At 50.3% G+C, this 18,392-nt stretch overlaps 7 protein-coding genes across 7 annotated transcripts; 3 read left to right on the forward strand and 4 right to left on the reverse strand.

The window, feature by feature from the left end:
• Positions 1-343: 343 nt before the first annotated feature.
• On the forward strand, positions 344-2,359 carry PENARI_c002G01542 (ribosome biogenesis GTPase LSG1; the record flags this gene model as incomplete). The annotated part of the gene is made up of 1 exon (XM_022627236.1): positions 344-2,359. The coding sequence occupies one exon, from the start codon at positions 344-346 to the stop codon at positions 2,357-2,359; it is 2,016 nt and encodes a 671-aa protein (XP_022492413.1).
• Positions 2,360-2,745: 386 nt separating this feature from the next.
• Positions 2,746-5,040, reverse strand: PENARI_c002G05627 (putative MFS hexose transporter; the record flags this gene model as incomplete). The annotated part of the gene is made up of 5 exons (XM_022627531.1): positions 2,746-2,840; positions 2,888-2,951; positions 3,001-3,032; positions 3,457-4,834; positions 4,888-5,040. The coding sequence occupies 5 exons, from the start codon at positions 5,038-5,040 to the stop codon at positions 2,746-2,748; spliced, it is 1,722 nt and encodes a 573-aa protein (XP_022492495.1).
• A 444-nt stretch (positions 5,041-5,484) lies between these two features.
• Positions 5,485-9,377, forward strand: PENARI_c002G05769 (uncharacterized protein; the record flags this gene model as incomplete). The annotated part of the gene is made up of 6 exons (XM_022627540.1): positions 5,485-6,015; positions 6,065-6,351; positions 6,404-6,900; positions 6,952-7,109; positions 7,610-9,163; positions 9,216-9,377. The coding sequence occupies 6 exons, from the start codon at positions 5,485-5,487 to the stop codon at positions 9,375-9,377; spliced, it is 3,189 nt and encodes a 1,062-aa protein (XP_022492277.1).
• Positions 9,378-9,844: 467 nt separating this feature from the next.
• Positions 9,845-11,813, forward strand: PENARI_c002G10752 (endo-beta-1,2-glucanase; the record flags this gene model as incomplete). The annotated part of the gene is made up of 8 exons (XM_022627872.1): positions 9,845-10,093; positions 10,203-10,453; positions 10,502-10,625; positions 10,693-10,960; positions 11,011-11,080; positions 11,137-11,408; positions 11,468-11,640; positions 11,703-11,813. The coding sequence occupies 8 exons, from the start codon at positions 9,845-9,847 to the stop codon at positions 11,811-11,813; spliced, it is 1,518 nt and encodes a 505-aa protein (XP_022492890.1).
• A 300-nt stretch (positions 11,814-12,113) lies between these two features.
• On the reverse strand, positions 12,114-13,719 carry PENARI_c002G08108 (uncharacterized protein; the record flags this gene model as incomplete). Its single annotated transcript, XM_022627704.1, has 4 exons — positions 12,114-12,920; positions 12,981-13,193; positions 13,313-13,558; positions 13,645-13,719. The coding sequence occupies 4 exons, from the start codon at positions 13,717-13,719 to the stop codon at positions 12,114-12,116; spliced, it is 1,341 nt and encodes a 446-aa protein (XP_022492683.1).
• Positions 13,720-14,491: 772 nt separating this feature from the next.
• Positions 14,492-15,041, reverse strand: PENARI_c002G02509 (Spo12 family protein; the record flags this gene model as incomplete). The annotated part of the gene is made up of 3 exons (XM_022627314.1): positions 14,492-14,585; positions 14,704-14,793; positions 14,890-15,041. The coding sequence occupies 3 exons, from the start codon at positions 15,039-15,041 to the stop codon at positions 14,492-14,494; spliced, it is 336 nt and encodes a 111-aa protein (XP_022492742.1).
• Positions 15,042-15,532: 491 nt separating this feature from the next.
• PENARI_c002G10248 (Sad1/UNC domain protein) lies at positions 15,533-18,109 on the reverse strand (the record flags this gene model as incomplete). Its single annotated transcript, XM_022627836.1, has 1 exon — positions 15,533-18,109. The coding sequence occupies one exon, from the start codon at positions 18,107-18,109 to the stop codon at positions 15,533-15,535; it is 2,577 nt and encodes an 858-aa protein (XP_022492527.1).
• Positions 18,110-18,392: the final 283 nt, after the last annotated feature.

Genomic DNA, 18,392 nt, shown 5'->3' on the forward strand with positions numbered 1-18,392 from the left:
TTTTACTGTGCACTTTCGCTTGTGGACTTGGGTACTCATTGGGCTCTTGATAGGCCAACTACATGTGTGATACCCTTGACTTACACGCTGCTTGGGTTACAGTTCTCCCTGGTATATATGAAGAATATATTATTGCATATATGCACATATATGTCAATATAGTCTGCACAATCTCACCTATATATCTCTAAAGACTGTAAAATCAGTAGAAGTATACACGATAGAGGGGGCTGAGTCAGCGTTATCTTATCCGTCTGAATAATCCAAAATTCCCTTCAGTTCGGTGGGGTTGACACTTTTTTTTACTTCTACAACTTTTTCGCATTTTGAAGTCACTGCCATCATGGTGCTGGCTAAATCCAAGAACAATGTGGGGCTGGGAAGCAGTCTCATGAATGACCGCTTTGGCAAGGGCAAAGCGTCCAGCCAGAAGAAGGTCTCTCACAACAATGCCATTGCGCGAAAGGGCATGGACGGTGAGACCTACGTGACCAACGAAGCCAAGGAGGCATCATGGGTGAAGATGCGCTCTATCACCGAGCAGGCCGCTCTCGACGAATTCCTGAGCACTGCCGAACTCGCCGGAACCGATTTTACCGCTGAAAAAATCAACAACGTCAAGATTATCCATTCCGACCAGAAGAACCCCTTCCTCCTCTCCCCCTCCGAGGAGAAGAACGCTGTGAAGAAGCATCAGAAGAACAAGGGTAGATTGACCGTACCCCGACGACCCAAGTGGGACCAGTCTACAACTCGCAATGAACTGGAATCGATGGAAAGACAAAGTCTGTTGGACTGGCGGCGAGGACTGGCGGAGTTGCAGGAGAACCACGATCTGCTGATGACTCCCTTCGAGCGCAACTTGGAGGTCTGGCGTCAGTTGTGGCGTGTTATTGAGCGATCCGATCTGGTCGTCCAGATTGTCGACGCCCGTAACCCGCTGCAGTTCCGTTCCGAGGATTTGGAGACCTACGTGAAGGAGATCGACCCGCGAAAGAAGAACTTGCTGTTGGTCAACAAGGCCGATATGTTGACTCTCAAGCAGAGAGAGGCCTGGGCCGAGTACTTCGAGCGCAACAACATTAACTTCCGTTTCTTCTCTGCTCACCTCGCCAAGGAGAAGATCGAGGCTGCCCTCTTGGAAGAAGAGGCTCAGGGAAATGAGGAACTTGCCAACAAGACTAAGAACATGAATGTTCGTGATGATGAGGATGATGGATACCGCAAGGAGGACACAGTGGAAGAGGAAATGGCCAAGCTCGCCGACCCAGATCGCTCGCTTGGTCCTCACATCCTGGACACGGATGAACTGGAAGAGCTTTTCCTGGCCAACTCCCCCGAAACACTACCCCAAGATGAAGAGGCTGGCGAGCAGCCCAAGCAGAAGACTACAATCGGTCTGGTCGGATACCCCAACGTGGGTAAGTCCAGCACAATTAACGCCCTGCTCGGTGCCAAGAAGGTCTCCGTCTCTGCGACCCCCGGTAAGACCAAGCACTTCCAGACCCTGTACCTCTCACCCGAGATTATGCTCTGCGATTGTCCCGGTCTGGTGTTCCCCAACTTTGCCACCACCAAGGCCGAGCTGGTCGTCAACGGCGTGCTGCCCATCGACCAGCAGCGCGAGTTCACCGGTCCCGCCGGTCTCGTTGCCAAGCGTATCCCCAAGCACTTCATCGAGCAGGTGTACGGTGTCAAGCTGCGCATGCGCCCCATCGAAGAAGGTGGCACAGGCATCCCAACCGCCAGCGAGATTCTCCGTGCCTACGCCCGTGCCCGTGGTTTCTCCACTCAGGGTCTCGGTCAGCCCGACGAGTCCCGCGCTGCCCGTTACGTCCTAAAGGATTACGTCAACGGAAAGCTCCTCTACGTCCACCCGCCCCCAACCGCGGACGGCGAGCAACCCATCGACGTGAACGAGTTCAACAAGGATCTTTACGATATCCACCATCTCCCCGAAAGACGCCGCCACCAGCTCGCACAAGCCCAGATTGGCAAGCCAGCTACACCAGCCATGGTCGCAGATGACATCGACGCAGATGCCACCGCCGCCCCGTACAGCGAGCCCACAGTGGAGCCTGAGCTCGGCCGTACGTCGCGCAACCTCGATTCCGGTTTCTTCGGCACAGCGACTGGCCCTTCTGCCGGCCGCATGACTCTTCCCTTCCAGGCCCAGTACACCAAGCAGGGCCAGGAGATCCGCAAAGCCCCCACAGGCCGCAAGGAGCGCATGATGGTTGCTCTGGAGCGTGGCGTGGATGTCTCTGAGGTGCGGGGCCCTGGCTCCAAGAAGCACTTCAAGGGTAACAAGAAGGCGGCCAAGAAGATCCGCAACAACCCTGAAGATGATGACTACTAGAAAAAGTGCTTTTTTACTTGCGCCTGGGCGAGTCGAGGGGTTCTTGTTTCACTCCCTCTGCCTTTTGTGGGGTAACATACTTGGCCTCGTCGGGCCTGGGATGAATGAATGATAAATGATCCTATATTGGGATTTGCATGTCATGTCGGGATTGAAGTTTTATGTTCATGTCCATACGTTGCTGTTTGCAGAATCATCTTTTCGGCGTTAGGTTTTACGAGTTGAATAACGATTTATACCAGTCATTCATTCACTTGATTCTTTCTTCCACTACCTACAGTACATGTCCAGTGTCATAAACCAACGTAGATAGAACCCGAACCGAATCTATTCATTTATTACGAGTTATTTATCTAATCCTGTTACTCCTAGGCCTTGTTCTAAGGCTACCCTTCTTGAACCTCGCCGTTATAGGAAACGGCCTTGCCACCGTACTGCTCTTTAGTCCCTTGGGTAATCTCATCACAATGCCACAGGTAGACTGCTCAATAGTGTCCGGGGCCAATTCAAAACCGCAGAATTTCGCACCCAAGTTTCCCATATCAGTCTGAACCCAACCAGGGTCCAACACAAAGGCATTTAGCCACGCATCCTAGAGTTAATCCGAATACCGTACTAGGGGAGAGGAGATTTAGAGGCACCTTAAGCCGCACTAAGAACAGAAAGCTGACGTCTAAATAGAGAGCGAATCAGTATATATATATCATTGGATAAGGATCCCCTAACCCTAAAGCGTAGCTGTGGATCCCATCATAGCATAGACGGGTTTGGTTGACTTTTCAAGAAGAGGATGATTGGCTTGGTAGAGAGAAATAACACTGAAAACATGCTACTAAGGGAAACGAAGAAGGTAAAGGAGCTTTGGCCGTATGGCCATAGTCGGAATTGCCGCTTGATTACACCCGGGATAGCATAGGTTTTGAGATTGGAATGTGACATTGTTCGTCTTCAAGTGTACACGCGCTGTCAATTATACATTTATTTTAAATATTCATAGCGGGAGGTATCATTCGTTCCGAAACAAGACCCTCTGCGACACCGCCATACCACCCGAGAGTAATCCGTAGCTCGTAAGAGATAGCCTCATGCAGACTTACCCTCCACATGTTCTTCATATTGAACTTGTTCCTTCTTTTCTTCAATCTTCTCAACTAGCTTGCGCTTTGTATCTTCCCCTTCAAACAGATAGGCCAGCTCCTCAAGGGTAGGACCAGCCGTCTCGACGAAGAAGAAGTAAACAACAAGGAAGACGATGAAAACCCAAATATCATAGTAGATATAGAACTTCCACCCAATATTTTTCAATCCGATGGGGTTGACGTAGCTTCCAAATATAGATGCCACTTGAATCGTGAGTAGGACGAATGCCCACGTCTTGGCTCGCATCTGAAGAGTGACAACTTCGAGGGGATATGTGACAATAAGGTTGGTCCAGGCAAAAGTGTAAAAAGCCTGGAAGAAGAAAATACACGCTATCACAACCCGGCCAGCGGTCAATGAATTGTGCTCGAGGTATTGCTGGGCGGCAATAGTCCACACAATGAATGTGACGAGAACGCCGCCGGATCCAGTGAGGAAGAAGAAACGGCGTCGGAACCGATCAATAATCAAAGTGACGAATATGGCAACAATGTATTGCCACAATGTGACCATTCCATTCACGAGAGTGATTTCGTACTGCGTTTTCAAACCCGTGTCTTTGAGGATCTGCGTAAGATAGTTCGAGACAAGCAAGTTACCAGAGCTCTGACTGAATACCGCCGTGGCGAAACAGAGGAAGATGCGCTTGATATTTGCCCGGGAAGTGAAAAAGTCTTTCCAGGTCATGTTGTTCTCGGCTTCTTTATCAATGGCCTGTTGAATCTCGGCACACTCGACATTGACCAGCTCGGAGTTAGGATCGCACTCCCCGTGATACTTGATCAAAATCTGACGCGCTTCCTGGTGGCGGCCCTTCGCTATCAACCATCTAGGTGACTCGGGGCAGAACCAAATCAGACAGAACTGGTATGCAGAGGGAACAATTTGAATCAGGGTCGGAAGTCTCCAAGACCACTGGCTGGTAATTCTGTAGCAGCCAAATGTCGCCCAGGCACCGATAACATAGCCTAGCACGATAGAGGTATTGTAGAATGTGGTGATTTGGACACGCTCTTTGGGATGAGACAGCTCAGTGACCAAGACAGGAGCACCCATTTGGATGAGCGAAGATCCCACGCCAAGGACGATCTTCCCACCAATATACATGTTCAACGAGGTGGCGAAGAACTCGATGATCACGCCAGTGATAATGATGACGGACCCCAGTGCAGTTGGTAGACGTCGACCGAGCCTATCACTGATCCAACTCAGGAAGATGAAGGGAATTACGCCACCAATGGCATTGGCCGCGCCGAAGAAGCCTAGCTTTGCTCCTTCAGGATGTCCGAATCGATCTTGCCAGGTTTCCAAGACTTGCATACCATTCGTCATGGACTGTATGAATTGTCAGTTGAGATAAGATCACATGTTAGAGGAATAGAACTTACCCCGTCGATACCGAGCGCTGCACTTGCCAGCAGGGACGATGTGAGGAGAAAATAGAGTAAAATTCCATTCTTCCGACGCCAGAAAGGCGGCATCGAGTTCACATCGATAGAGGAGATAATGCCCTCGGCAGCATGAGCAGCAGCAGGAGCCATGGCTGTAGAAGAGAGCTGCTACTTTGCAGATGAGAAATAGATCGGGCTCGACTGTCCAAGTGGAATGCAGATCCGTTAATCCGAAGGCATCCTTGCACTTCTTATAGAAGTGACAGCTCTGTGGAAACGGCAGACGCACCGATAGCCCTAAGGTATCGGAACACTCGAAGCACACGTGGGAAGGAAAGACCTTGCATTGCGGGGATATGCCCCGTGGGGAAGAGAAGAATTGAGTTGGGTTCCTGGCGGCGAAACGGCGAAACGGGGAAACGGCGAAAATGCTGGCTGCCAAATCTCCGAAACAGTGCGGATAGCTCCATTTTGGAATTCCAAGTTAGTTCCCTTCGCTATAAGCTGTGTAAGCTCTCTGAATATTGTTCAGCTTGCTTTCTTCGTGTATCAAGCGTTTTCTGCTCTTTCGAAATCACCACAAAGGCATCAGTCATGCCACCTATTTCGCTGCCCCGTGATTTCCAATGGGGATTCGCAACAGCTGCCTATCAAATCGAAGGAGCTGTCGATGAAGATGGTCGCGGGAAATCAATTTGGGATACATTTTGTCATCTTGAGCCCACGCGGACGAAAGGAGCCAGCGGAGATATTGCCTGTGATCACTACCACCGCTTTGAGGAGGATTTTGATCTTCTCTCTAGTTACGGAGCGAAGGCCTACCGATTCTCAATTTCTTGGTCACGGATTATTCCGCTGGGAGGGCGGAATGACCCGGTGAATGAGTCTGGCATCGAGTTTTACAACAAGCTCATTGATTCCTTGCTTGCCAGGGGTATCACTCCTTGGGTCACCTTGTACCACTGGGACCTCCCTCAAGCACTTCATGATCGCTATGGTGGGTGGTTGGATGTGGAACAGTCCCAGCTCGACTTTGAACGATATGCCGAGATCTGCTATGAGCGATTTGGAGACAGAGTGAAGAATTGGATTACTCTCAACGAGCCATGGATTGTGTCTATCTTTGTAAGTGAATATACATATTTTACTTTCCTTAGCGACTAACGGATATAAGGGTTATGCTACTGGTGGAAATGCGCCAGGCCGAAGCAGCATCAATCCATATTCCACGGAGGGCAACACAGCCACAGAGCCCTGGATTGTTGGAAAGGCCTTGATCATGAGCCATGCCCGCGCTGTTGCCCTGTATAATAAGAGATTCCGAGCTTCTCAACAGGGCAAGATTGGGATTTCGCTCAATGGCGATTATTACGAACCTTGGGACTGGCAAGATGAGCGTGACCAACTCGCTGCAGAACGTCGCATGGAATTCCACATCGGGTGGTTCGCTAACCCGGTCTGGTGAGCACTCTCTTGAAATATCCGGGGGTTCACATACTGATTCGTTCGGCAGCTTAGCACAAGACTATCCCGTCTGCATGAGAGAGCAGCTCGGTGAGAGACTCCCCAAGTTTACAGATGCTGAGTTTGATCTCCTTCGCGAAGCCGACATGGACTTCTACGGCATGAACTATTACACTTCTCAATTCGCACGTCATCGTGACGGGCCCGCGCCAGAAACTGATTTCTTGGGAAACGTGGACGAATTCCAGGAAAACAAGCAGGAAGTGTCTGTCGGCGAACCGAGTGGTGTTCATTGGCTTCGCTCGACTCCCGGTCTTTTCCGCAAGCATTTGACGAGGGTGTACCGGAAATATGGAAAACCGATCTATATCACGGAAAACGGGTGTCCATGTCCGGGTGAGGACAAGATGACTCGTGAAGAGGCCGTCGAAGATGAGTATCGGATGCGGTATTTCCAGGATCATCTTGATGCCGTCGGACTGGCTTTCAACGAGGATGGCTCAGATATCAAAGGATACTTTGCGTGGTCGTTGATGGATAACTTGGGTAAGTTTGACATCAAACCCTTCACTTAATTTGGTAAATTGACTCTTCTAGAATGGTCTGATGGCTACGGTGTCCGATTTGGCGTCACTTTCACCGATTACGACACTCTGGAGAGAACGCCGAAGAAGTCCGCGTTGCAATTGAAGACCATGTTCGATGAGCGGATGGCTGCTGGGACAGATGGCGCTGAAAGATCTTCTGTTACCAATGTTAGGGCACATATGTGAAGGGTTTTTCATGTGTGAGGTTTTTAGGTTAGAATCATTTTACAATTTTTCAGGTATCACGATATAGACTAGATTGGAACTAAGACTGCAAACACCCTTCTACATGTCAACATATTCCATCCGTTCCTAAGAAGCTCTCAACTTGGCATTAGCAACGAGAAAACAAAAATTGGACTAGATCTCGCAAAAAGGCCTCGATCGGGAATCCCCCGGGTTCCACATCCCGCATCGGCGAAATTCAGGGTCCGGGGTATTTGAACGAGGCTAATCCACCGATCTCGGGCTCCTCTTCCCCGTCACATTTTCCCGTCGCCCCAGATCACAGGCCAGCAAAAAAATGTGATGGCAATTATTAGCCCTGCTAGATCTCGAGCACCGGCTAGAGCATGTGATCGATGCCGACGGAGAAAAGCAAAAGTGAGAGCCAAGTGAAATGGGAAAGTCCCGGCAAATTTCAAACAGCCAGACTAACGCTGCATTAGTGCGACTGTTCGGATTCATCGTCGATATGCACCAGTTGTCGCTTATCGGGAGGTTCATGCACGTTTGATTTGCCGCTTGCTAGACGAGGACCCAAGACGAAGCGGCAAAAGTCCAGTAATGAAGCTCATCCGAATTCTCTACGCAGCCCTTCCCCGCCTTCTTTGGATTTACCGGGACACAGCCCTAATACTGGCTTGGGCGTTACACCAACTGCTGCAGTTTCACTCGATGCATGGGACTCTAGTCTTACAGTGGTCGATCCCGTGCTCTCGCCTGACACAGTTCACACAGTTCGAACTTCTATCTCGGGTACCGCATCGGCAAGGGCCATTTCAGCCTTACAACGATGGCAAAACCTAGCACATGAACTATGTTCAAGAGATCTATCGGCAAATCTAGAGAGAACAGTAAACCGCTCTTTTGAGCTGTTCTTTCAATATCTCTTCCCGTTGATTCCACTGGTTCATGAACCTAGTCTTCGAGATGGACTCAGCTTCTTTGTTACCCAGAGAAATAACACAACGGAAGATGGTTTGATATACGGGCTCAATAGTCTCAAATATCCAGAGTTGTGGCCAGATGTTACTTTCACATTAGTCACTGCTGTCTGTGCCGAGGCAGCATTCCTTCTTCCGAAAAATATCTTCCCTGAAGGAGAAAGCATCGCAGAGATATTTCTTGAGGCCTCTCGCAACTGCTTGATCACATACCTGGAGGCCGATCTTGAATACCCCAATGCCAATTCTGTTGCAGTTCGATACTTTCACTCCAACTGCATGCATGCAGCTGGCAAACCACGACTGTCATGGCATATATTCGGCGAGGCTACCAGATTGGCGCAGGTGATGCAGATGCATGAAGAGGAATCTCTCCAGGGTCTCTCGCTTCTGGAGGCAGAGTTCCGACGACGTGCATTCTGGATAGTCTACATCGGTGATAAATCAGCCGCCATCTTGAATAATCGGCCAATCACCATTCACAAATTCTCATTTGATTCGGGAATCACCATCGGGTATCCCATGGGCATCGAAGACGAAAGTGTCGTGACACCGAGAAGCGCGGATTCAGATGATACAAATAGTCGGAAGAGTTTTATCGCAGGCTTCAACGCCAATCTCCGGCTCTGGCAAAGTGCATCAGATTTACTTTTGGAGATGCGACTGATAGACCAAAGCAGGACAGTAAATGGGATTGCTCGTTCACCACCTACAGCCGAGGAGAGGCATCGATTGGATCATCTCTATGTGCTTTTTGCTACCTCCCTCGATGACTTGCCCTCGCTCCTACAACCAGACAAGCTGATGATCAACGTGGGCGAAGAAAGCAACCAACTAAATAGCTTGATGAGACAGTGTGGTATTCAAGCGGCAAATCTCCATGTCTCATTGCACTGCCTCAAGATGGTAATCACGCAGAAGTTGGAAGAGTTCAACTATTTCATTCCGACGCGCAATGACATGTTGTTACTGAGAAAAACCGACATCGCGCGCGACATGCTGCGTGTTATCCGGGACGCTCCTTTCTGGACACTGCAGGTGAATGGCGAACCATGCGTAAGTCAGATTTCTCACCAGCACTTAGGGACATATTCTAATAATTGAGCAGGTGGAAAAGATCCGGCTTATCGGAGCTAGTTTGCTAGAGATTATTGATCAGCATGAGAATTCCCCCCTATCTGTTCGAGCACGGAATGATCTCTCGGTGTTACTGGATATTCTGACCGAACTTGACTCGAAAGCATCGGATACATTGCGGCGATTGCTCTGAAAGGCCGAACTGTAGTATAATTTTAAGCAATCTTGTCAGATGACTCCCCAAGTGGGGCTCTTATGCCGTTTAACCTAAATGAAGCTTAATTAGGCAGGAGGTTTACATATTTCCCCGATTCTCCGGGCTCTCGGCCATTCGGATATTTACTTCCTTTCGGTGTGTTCTCTACCCCCGCAACGTCCAATCCATATTGGATATTATGGAGCAATAATAAAACTGGGCACGAATAAAATAACATTTGGGGTAGCTCACATGTGTGAAGCTTTTGATGGTGCGCCAGATGTGATTGGCCACCGTTAGAGTCCAGGAAATACGTATGAAATGCGGGAAATCTTGGACAGAGCTTGGGGTAATTGCGTTTTGACTTCGATCCGGGCAGGAAGCGGTCTATATAAGTTGGTGTTTCACGACATCAAACCTTTTTGACCATATCAAATCTTGACTTACTGTCAAGCACCGCCAACATGCGTCTCAGCCAGATTTCTACATCGACTGTTCTCTGGCTGGGTTTGGCCCAGGCCCTACCCAAAACTTCAAGCCAAGCGAGCAAGCCATCGTGTCGCTTTGCAGCCGAATATACTCAGGAGCAAATACTTCGCGATCCCACCGATTTCTTGGATGACATGCTGTACTGGGAGGGCAAGTTCCATCAAAATAACGTCTCATATAACGCCGACAACGGCATGTCCTACGATGGAACCAGCATCGACTGGGTCACCGGAGAGAGAGCCTTGAAGCATCCATTCAGTGCTGCCAGCAAAGAGGCAAGTGGGACATCCAGCCTGTGTTGGGATCTCAGTTCTTAGCTAACTATATTGATAGGCGCTTCAAATCATGTTGTATGCGCATGCAGTTTCCGGCTCCTCACAAGCTGCTCGCTTCCTTTCTCCTGATCACCCATCTGCAGCCCCCAAGATTGCCGTTTCTATAATGGAGACCAAGTTGCAGACTTACCAGAAATTCAACGAGACATACCCAGGATTCGGTGGCTTTCTGCCTTGGTTTACATCAAGCACGCAAGATATCACACCCACGTGGGACTGGGTAAACCGAGTTCCTGCTCTTGACAATGGGTAAGAAATATGCTATACATTGAAAAATTGCTGCTAATCTTGTGAAAGTGAACTACTGTGGGCCGTATATGGGTTTATCCAAGCTCTTGAGAGCACCGGAAACAAGTCTTATCTTGGACTCGCTCAGAAGTGGCAAACTTGGATGGACTATACCAAGACCACTGCTGCGAAGGTAACATCCAAACTTAGCCTGAGAGTTTTCTCTTTGAAGCCTTGTGTACTCATTGTTATTTGCGCAGATATTTTACCTGGGCGATGGTCAGGTTTGCGCCGTAATTGACCTCAAGGATCAGTCTTTACCCGTTGATCATCCCGACCAGTCCTATACCTGCGAGGGCAGTGGCCGACTCAATGACCCTTATGAGGGCGAACTATTCACCTTCTGGCTTCAATTCTTCGCTGATCTACCGGATTCTGACAAGAAAGCACTCTGGGAAACTAAGCGTCCCCAGCTAGTCAGCGTAGACTACCACGTAGGCAACGTTGGGCCTATCACTGTCCAAAAAGGTTAGAAGCTTGCTAATATTTCTGGAATTCACTGCTGAGATTTGGACTAGGATATTGGTTCTCCAGCCATGAAACCTGGAAGGTCATGGAGATGCCATACTACGACATTGATATTGTCCGGTACGTTGATCCCAAGGCGGCTATAGATTTACCTCAAACTAACAATTACCCACAAGACGCGTATACGAAAATGCCGAACGTGTGCGTACCTGCAACTCAGTCGTCACCAAAAACCCCGGAATGTTCGCATCTGTCAATAACATCACGGACCCCTCAACCGGGGATGTCGTCGGTTATATCTCGAACGCTGGTATCCCGTCAATCTCGAATCAGACTGTGCAGGAGCTCGATGTCATTACTCCATATAGTGTGTTTCCGACTATCCTGTTTAACAAGTCTGTTGGTCTGGCCTGGTGGAGAAACATGGTCGTTGCAAGAAAAATGCAAAGTGAGTACCGTTTGCCGTGCACCTTCGGCCTAATGCTGATACTGACCGCTACTACTAAGACATTTATGGGAGTACTGAATCTACCCGTGTCGACGGCACAGGAGTTTCTGCGCTGCTTACTTGGGATAGCAAGGTCACCACGGTCAGTGCGCTGCTTGGAGGTGTGACCGATTTTGTTCGCCAGAAGATGAAGGCGGACAAGATCTATGACGAGTTCGTGGATATCATTGAGGTAAGTGTCTATGCTATCTGGCCATTATCCTCTTCGGAGAAATGCTAATTGGTATCGTTTAGACCGAGTACTCGCGTGTATTCAAGAATCTTAAGGGAGAGGATGTTGCATTCTGTCTACCTTGGGACACAGTTCCCGATACGGGGTTAGCAGACTTTGCTCTTTGCCAATAGATCTGCTGGGGTGTTTTGAATGGACTCAATACATGAGGCCATTATATTCATCCGCACTGTAGGAATCCTAGGATCATTCGGATATTCGATGCACCGAACACTTAGCCCCATAGCAAGATGGCAGGTACTTACGGGTATAGATAACAATTTATTTCAGTCATTCAATCGACGGCTTTGTATTTCCGCTACCAGTATCATAGACGAAGGAGATAGACCCCGAAACGAATATATTCTTTTATTTCGATTCAGCCAAGCAAGCAGGCAAGATATAGTAAACTAAATGTAACCAAGCCCACACGCTCACAGACGACTCTTAGCATTAAACCCAGAAGCAATAAGCAAACGATCAGCCTCATCGCGCTGCCAGTTCAGCTTAGCAGTAACAGCATCCTTGCGCGACTTATTCTCGCGCTTACCAAGCTGCTGCAAATGAACTTCATCGGGTCCATCAGCAATACGCAGTGTCCGAATCCCAGCCCACATATAAGCAAGGGGGGTGTCCTGACAGACACCAGCAGCACCGTAAGCCTGCACGGCACGATCAATAATAGCCAGCGCAGTCTGCGGTACGAGGACCTTGGCCTGTGCAATCTCCTTCAGCGCGCCCTTGGCATCACCCTGATCGATCTTGATAGCCGCATTGAGAACAATTAGTCTGGCAGCATCGACTTCAATGCGCGACTTGGCGATCCACTCTATGATAACGCCGTGTGCGACGAGCGGCTGGCCGAATGTCTTCTTGCGCTCGTCGTTGACGCGGGCAATGAGCCATTCGAGGGCGCGCTCTGCTGCGCCGATTGCGCGCATGGCGTGATGGATGCGGCCGGGGCCGAGGCGGCCTTGGATGATTTCGAAGCCGCGGCCTTCGCCGAGGACCATGTTTGCTACGGGAACGCGCACATCCTTGAATGTGATGTGGCCGTGGCCGTGGGGGGCGTCATCGTAGCCGTATACGTGGAGCATGCGGTGCACGGTAATGCCGGGTAGACCGGCTGGCACGAGGACGACGGATTGCTGCTTGTAGGGGTCGCGGTTGGTAGGGTCTGTCTTGCCCATTACTAGGTAGATGGAGCAGCGGGGGTCACCAGCACCCGAGGACCACCATTTCTATGGGTATTTGTTAGCGAATGTGAAACAGAGCTTGTATGGGAAGTCGAGGGGACATACTGAGCCGTTGAGGACATATTCGTTGCCTTCGCGGCGGATGTTCAGCTCGATGTTGGTAGCATCGCTAGATGCAACATCGGGCTCGGTCATCAGGAAGGCAGAGCGGATCTTGCCCTGCAGCAGAGGCTCAAGCCACTGCTTCTTCTGTGCGTCGTTGCCGTACTTGGCGAACACCTCCATGTTACCAGTATCCGGGGCAGCATTGTTTGTAGCCTGTGCATTGAGTTGTCAGTAATCAATCATAGGACACGATATCCTTGGGGGTATCAAATCAAAATACCAAGCTATGCGCCCAGTAGAAATGACAGAAGTAAAGAAACAGAGCAACCCACCTCGGAAGCAATCTTGCTCTTGCCGAGCAACTCAGCCATTAAGCCGTATTCCAAATTGGAGAACCCCGCACCCTGAGTGAAGTGGTTCTTGGGCAGGAACATGTTCCACAGGCCAATCTTCTTCGCCTTCTCCTTCAAGGTCTCCATGATAGCGGGGGTAGTGCTCCATCGCTTCTCGCCCTCGCCAAGCTGGGCGGTATAGACAGCATCGGCGGGGATACAGTCCTTCTCGACGAATTCCTCGACCTAGAATAATCGTCAGTATATAAGTAGGGAAAACAGACCGAGGGGGTGGCTCGGCGGGTTTGGGCCCGGGTATGGGGGTTACGTACCAGGTCGAGGGTGCGCTTGGCCTGATCGCTGACGAACGGCTGGGCGATAGGGGGGATGCGAGTTGAGGCAGACATGATTGAAGGGGATGTGATGGGAGAATGGAGAGTGGCCTCGATGCTGAATATAAAGAGAAGAGGTCAGGCCATGAGGATTGCGGAGAAAGAGCTGAGATGTGTGGAGAAGCCGAGAGTGGCGGGTTTTGCCTCGGCCCAGGATGTATAGCTACACACCTTTGCCAGTACAAGTGGTAGGGGAATAGGGATATACTGGAAGATGTCTCGTATGATTCAGAGTAAAATATGTCCTACTTTATTCTCTTGTTCTCCCTTTGTTCCCTAATTCCCCAGTCCAAGGTCGTATATACACTATAACCGACCTTCAACCTCGGCCAGATCCCCGAGGTCCAATACGAGTTACAATATAAGCCAGAATACACCATAATTAAGTCAAAGGTTCCAAGGTTGTATTGATCCAATGAGCTCCAAAGCTCCCTCCCAATTACACCCAAATCCCAACACCCGTTGATACACAATAAAACACAAAAAAGAAAGGCATCGCGGGTCATCACAAAAGAAAAAGAAGAAGAGAAGAAAAGCACCCTGAAATAGTAGACAACCTCAGCCCAACACTCTGTCCGTCCAAACTCTCAAACGAGTCGTCCCTCACTACCTCCAACCCAGCGACCGGCGCGAATAGGCCAGACATACCGAGGAAAGAAAGAAGAACAGCACAGACAGAGGCCCAAACCAAGGGAGCATCCAGAATGAGAATAAGAAAGAATAAAGCAATGAGCCCAAGCCCGAAATGAAAGAGGAAAGTAGGGCAGGCCATCAACACCAACTTCAATTATTCGGCATTGGCGGTTCGGCCCTGCTCAGCCGATGACTGCTCGTAACTCTTCTTGCCGAGCTTAGCAAAGAGCGACTGGGGCTTGCCGGCACTGAGGGGAGAGAAAATATGTTAGCGAATTGGACAAGGGTATTTATTAGGGGACATTCACGCCGAGGCAGTTCTCGGTAATCCGAAAGGACAAGCATAAACAAAAAAAAAACACTTACTTCTTAAAGCGCTTCCCCTTGATATCACTCAGCTTCTTCGTGCAGGGACTCATAATATCATCTGAAGGCGAGACGTAGGCGGTTGGTTGTCTAAAGAACGAGTCGGGTTAGCCATGTTGCATCATAATAGCGGTCTGGACATGGAATGAAGATGAAGATTGATGACTGGGGACTGGTAATACTCACTCCTCGCCTACTACTTTTCCCTGCAAGACCTGGCGGTGGTACTCCATCGTTGAGGGATCGGCACCCTTGAGGTCAGACTTGTCTGTGTTGGCCAGGTGGGTGTTTGTTGGGCGGTCGGCCAGAGGTTGGGGTTGGGATTGTGTGGTGTCCATTTTGGAGTGTGAGATGTAGTAGTTCTTGGAGATTTGAAGAGCAGTAAATATTAGCTGTGTGGGACAGAACAGAGGATGTGGGAGAAGAGACTGAAAACAGAGGCAGATCGATCGGATAAGAGGGAAAAACGTGTTGTTGGTGCACGAGAAAATATGGGTGATTGTTGGCAGGGCAACAGCCCTCTATGACGCGCCACATTGTTCACTTCTTCTTGTTCTACTTGATGAGTTATGTTTATGTCTGACTTTTTGAGCCTAGAATTTAATCCAGAATGTATTTTACTAGAAAGTGGGAATCATATAATCGTCCAAACATACAGTGTAGAGGTACAGTGTCGTTGTACAGATGCAAAATAACGCCAAAGGATCCCCAATACAGAGTCATCAGTAAAGTGGCTGGTGCCATTATACATAGAAAATAAAAAAGAAAAGGAAATGATTGGGGCCAGCCAAGGTGTTCAAATCCTGGAATGCAAGCAATCAAATCACAATCATAGCTCATCCGACCGCGGATTGTCGGCTTGAGTTTCAGTGGCATCCAAGTCCACGATGTGTCCTCTCAAGGAAGGTGGGGTGCTATGAGGACGGAAATGCGGTGGTTCAAGTGTGGGCACCGACATAGACTCCGGGGAGATATGCTGGTCCATTTTATGCGTCTCTTCAGGCTCCGGCGAGGAATCAGACGTTGGTGTCGGTGGGACATAAGCCGCTGTCGGACTAGTCGCACTGTCCTCGGACGAGTCAGAGATATTCCTGCGGTGGCCCCCGTTCTCACGGTAAGACGACGTCGGGCGTGTGGAACTAGGACTTGCAGACGGCGAGGCAGAGGCGAAGATGGGAGATGAGGAACGCAGGCTGTAGGACCGGGCGACCATTCTTTGAACGCCCGGGAATTCCATATAGTTGCTGACAGACCCTCGTGAAAACAGGACTATAGCAAAGCAGCAGAGGACCATGATGCTCTGGATGACGGTAACTCGTTTCTGGAACACGAGCTCGTCGGCTAGTACGCCTAGCTGGGCGCTGAGGGAGTGGACTTCCCGATGGTATTGCATGCGCTGGTGCTCGAATTCGAGAGCGACAGATTTCCAGACGTGGTCGTACTGCTCACGGAATTCTTTCAGTTCATGAAGAACTGTGACATTTAGATTTTCGAGGAATGTAGATGTCTTTGCAAGTTGTCGTTTCTCAACTTTGTTAAATGCATCCCGCAGAATGCGAGACTGCTCTTCGATGTACAGAAGGGAGAGGGTAGAGTTCGATTCGAGCATCTGTAGTCGTTTATGGACGGACTTGAAGAAGGACTCTTGGGTAGTTGGGTTTGCTGAGGGCGGTTGTGTATTTGTAGGTCTGGTCGACTCTGAGGGAGGGACGTTCGATTCCTCTTTAGCATTGGTGGTGGCTTTGCCGGCGGTTTCGGATGTGGTGTTCTGCTGGGTGGTTTCTGAAGAAGCAAACGATGCTTCTGAGGTTGTCACAACGCCTTTCGCAGGCTCACCCGTCTTTCGCGTATCTTCTCCAGCCTTGGGAGGAGCAGACGGCCCTGAGTTAGTCACTGAGGTACTCACACCTGCTGCGACAGTAGAGTTCTCCTTCGGTGGCACCTTTGTCTGGGCTGCCGTCGCTGGCGCGGAGGGTGTAGTGACAGGCGGCCCTTCATCGACACCACATGTCTCCACATGAAGGAGTTTTTCAAAGAGCGCACTCGGATCTGCCAGTGTGTTGGCGCAAACTTCCTCAACTCTAGTACGGGTGACAACCGGGGCAACAGGCTCCTCGACCGGTACCTGGACATCGACAGGCTTGTTCTCCGATTCATGAAGCTGGTTGGCCTCAGCAGACTCCAACTCCTCGACCTCTGCCCGATCCGAACTTTCATCGTGCTTATACTCCTCCATCATGGTTGTTCCATGAACACGGATCAAGCTGACCGGACAAAAGAACTCATGACCATAATGCGTAAGAAACTCGATGCGCAGATACCGCGCCCAAATAAGCGAGTTTTCAACAGCAAATGCCTGCACCTCACGGGTATTCCGCGCCTCATAGACACCCAGCTCCTTCCACTGATCCGGTTTAGCAGGATATCGATCCGAGACACTAACGCGGAACGTGTGGAAGATGGAGCTGAAGAACTCATAATTCGCAAGGACGACCGTGTCAACAAGGATATCATCGCAAAGCTCCAAAATAAGGAACTTATTTTGCGCGCGACACTCGTTCAACATGTAGCTATCCTTATTCTCAATGAGAACCGATGACGAACCCTTGCACTCGGAATTCGTCTTGAGAACCGTAGCCGCACAGTCAAAAGAAGCATAATTAAACCGCTCCTTGCAAGTGGTGCCTGCATCCTTTCGGCGCGATGCACCTCTCTGCAATGCACCCTGCGCATAGACATCCACCTCGGCTTGGCCATCTGCACCATCTGCATGGCCCGCGTCGCGCGCCGGGATATGCGTCCCCCACGCAGTAGGACTAGCCTCGGGCGTTTCAGCGCCGAACCCTCCAAAGTCCAATTCAATCTCTGCATCGTCGCCCAAGGAGTCCAACACATTATTGATCCCCGGCTGTCGACGATCCTGTTTCCCTGCAGCTGCAGCTCGTCTGCTCCCGCCAACATTCTCCGCTGATTGTCCGACCTTCGCTAGATTCTGTTTCTTCCAGTCTTCGAATGAAAGGAAGCTCGCACTATCCAATAATGAATCTGTATCCTGTTCCTGTTCTTGCTCTGCGCTCCGCTCGGGCGCTGTGCTAGCAGTCCCTTGGATTATCCCACTGGGCACCGCAGCCGACTCGGAATCGACAGCACTGGGCTCAAGAGGTACGCCATCACCTAGAAAATCCCGACCCGGTCCCCAGCGCGTCTCCAAGCACGGCGGTAAGAGGAATAACTCCGCCTCAATCTTCCACGAACTCTTCGCCGGGCATGTCGTCACCGGTATCGGGGCAGTGGCGGCGTTCGGAGAAGGCTGGGCACTCGTGTTTCCAAGCGCAATATGGCAAAGTGCAAGTAGGAGCGAGGCGCGGTATATCCCGGGCACCCATGACCGGCCCGCGGTCACCATGCTGTCGGTTGAGGAAGTACTGATAAGGACGTCAACGAGGCAGAGGCGCAGATATAGCCTTATGTCTCGTCTGTCGGGCACGAGACGCCACAGGCTAGCTGCGACGATCGCGAGCTATTGACAGAAGAGCGCTCCGGTGTGGTTCAAGCTATTGGGTCCGTCCTGTGTGCTAAGCACATTGTGGTGGCTGGGAGAGGGAGGAAGCGGCGCTAAGGCGCCTCGGGGGATTTTAACGTATAGGATGGCGTGATAGACTGGGCAGTGTCGCGACGGTGAATGAACT

This window comes from Penicillium arizonense, assembly GCF_001773325.1.
Source record: "Penicillium arizonense strain CBS 141311 chromosome Unknown PENARI_contig002, whole genome shotgun sequence".
NCBI lineage: Eukaryota > Fungi > Ascomycota > Eurotiomycetes > Eurotiales > Aspergillaceae > Penicillium > Penicillium arizonense.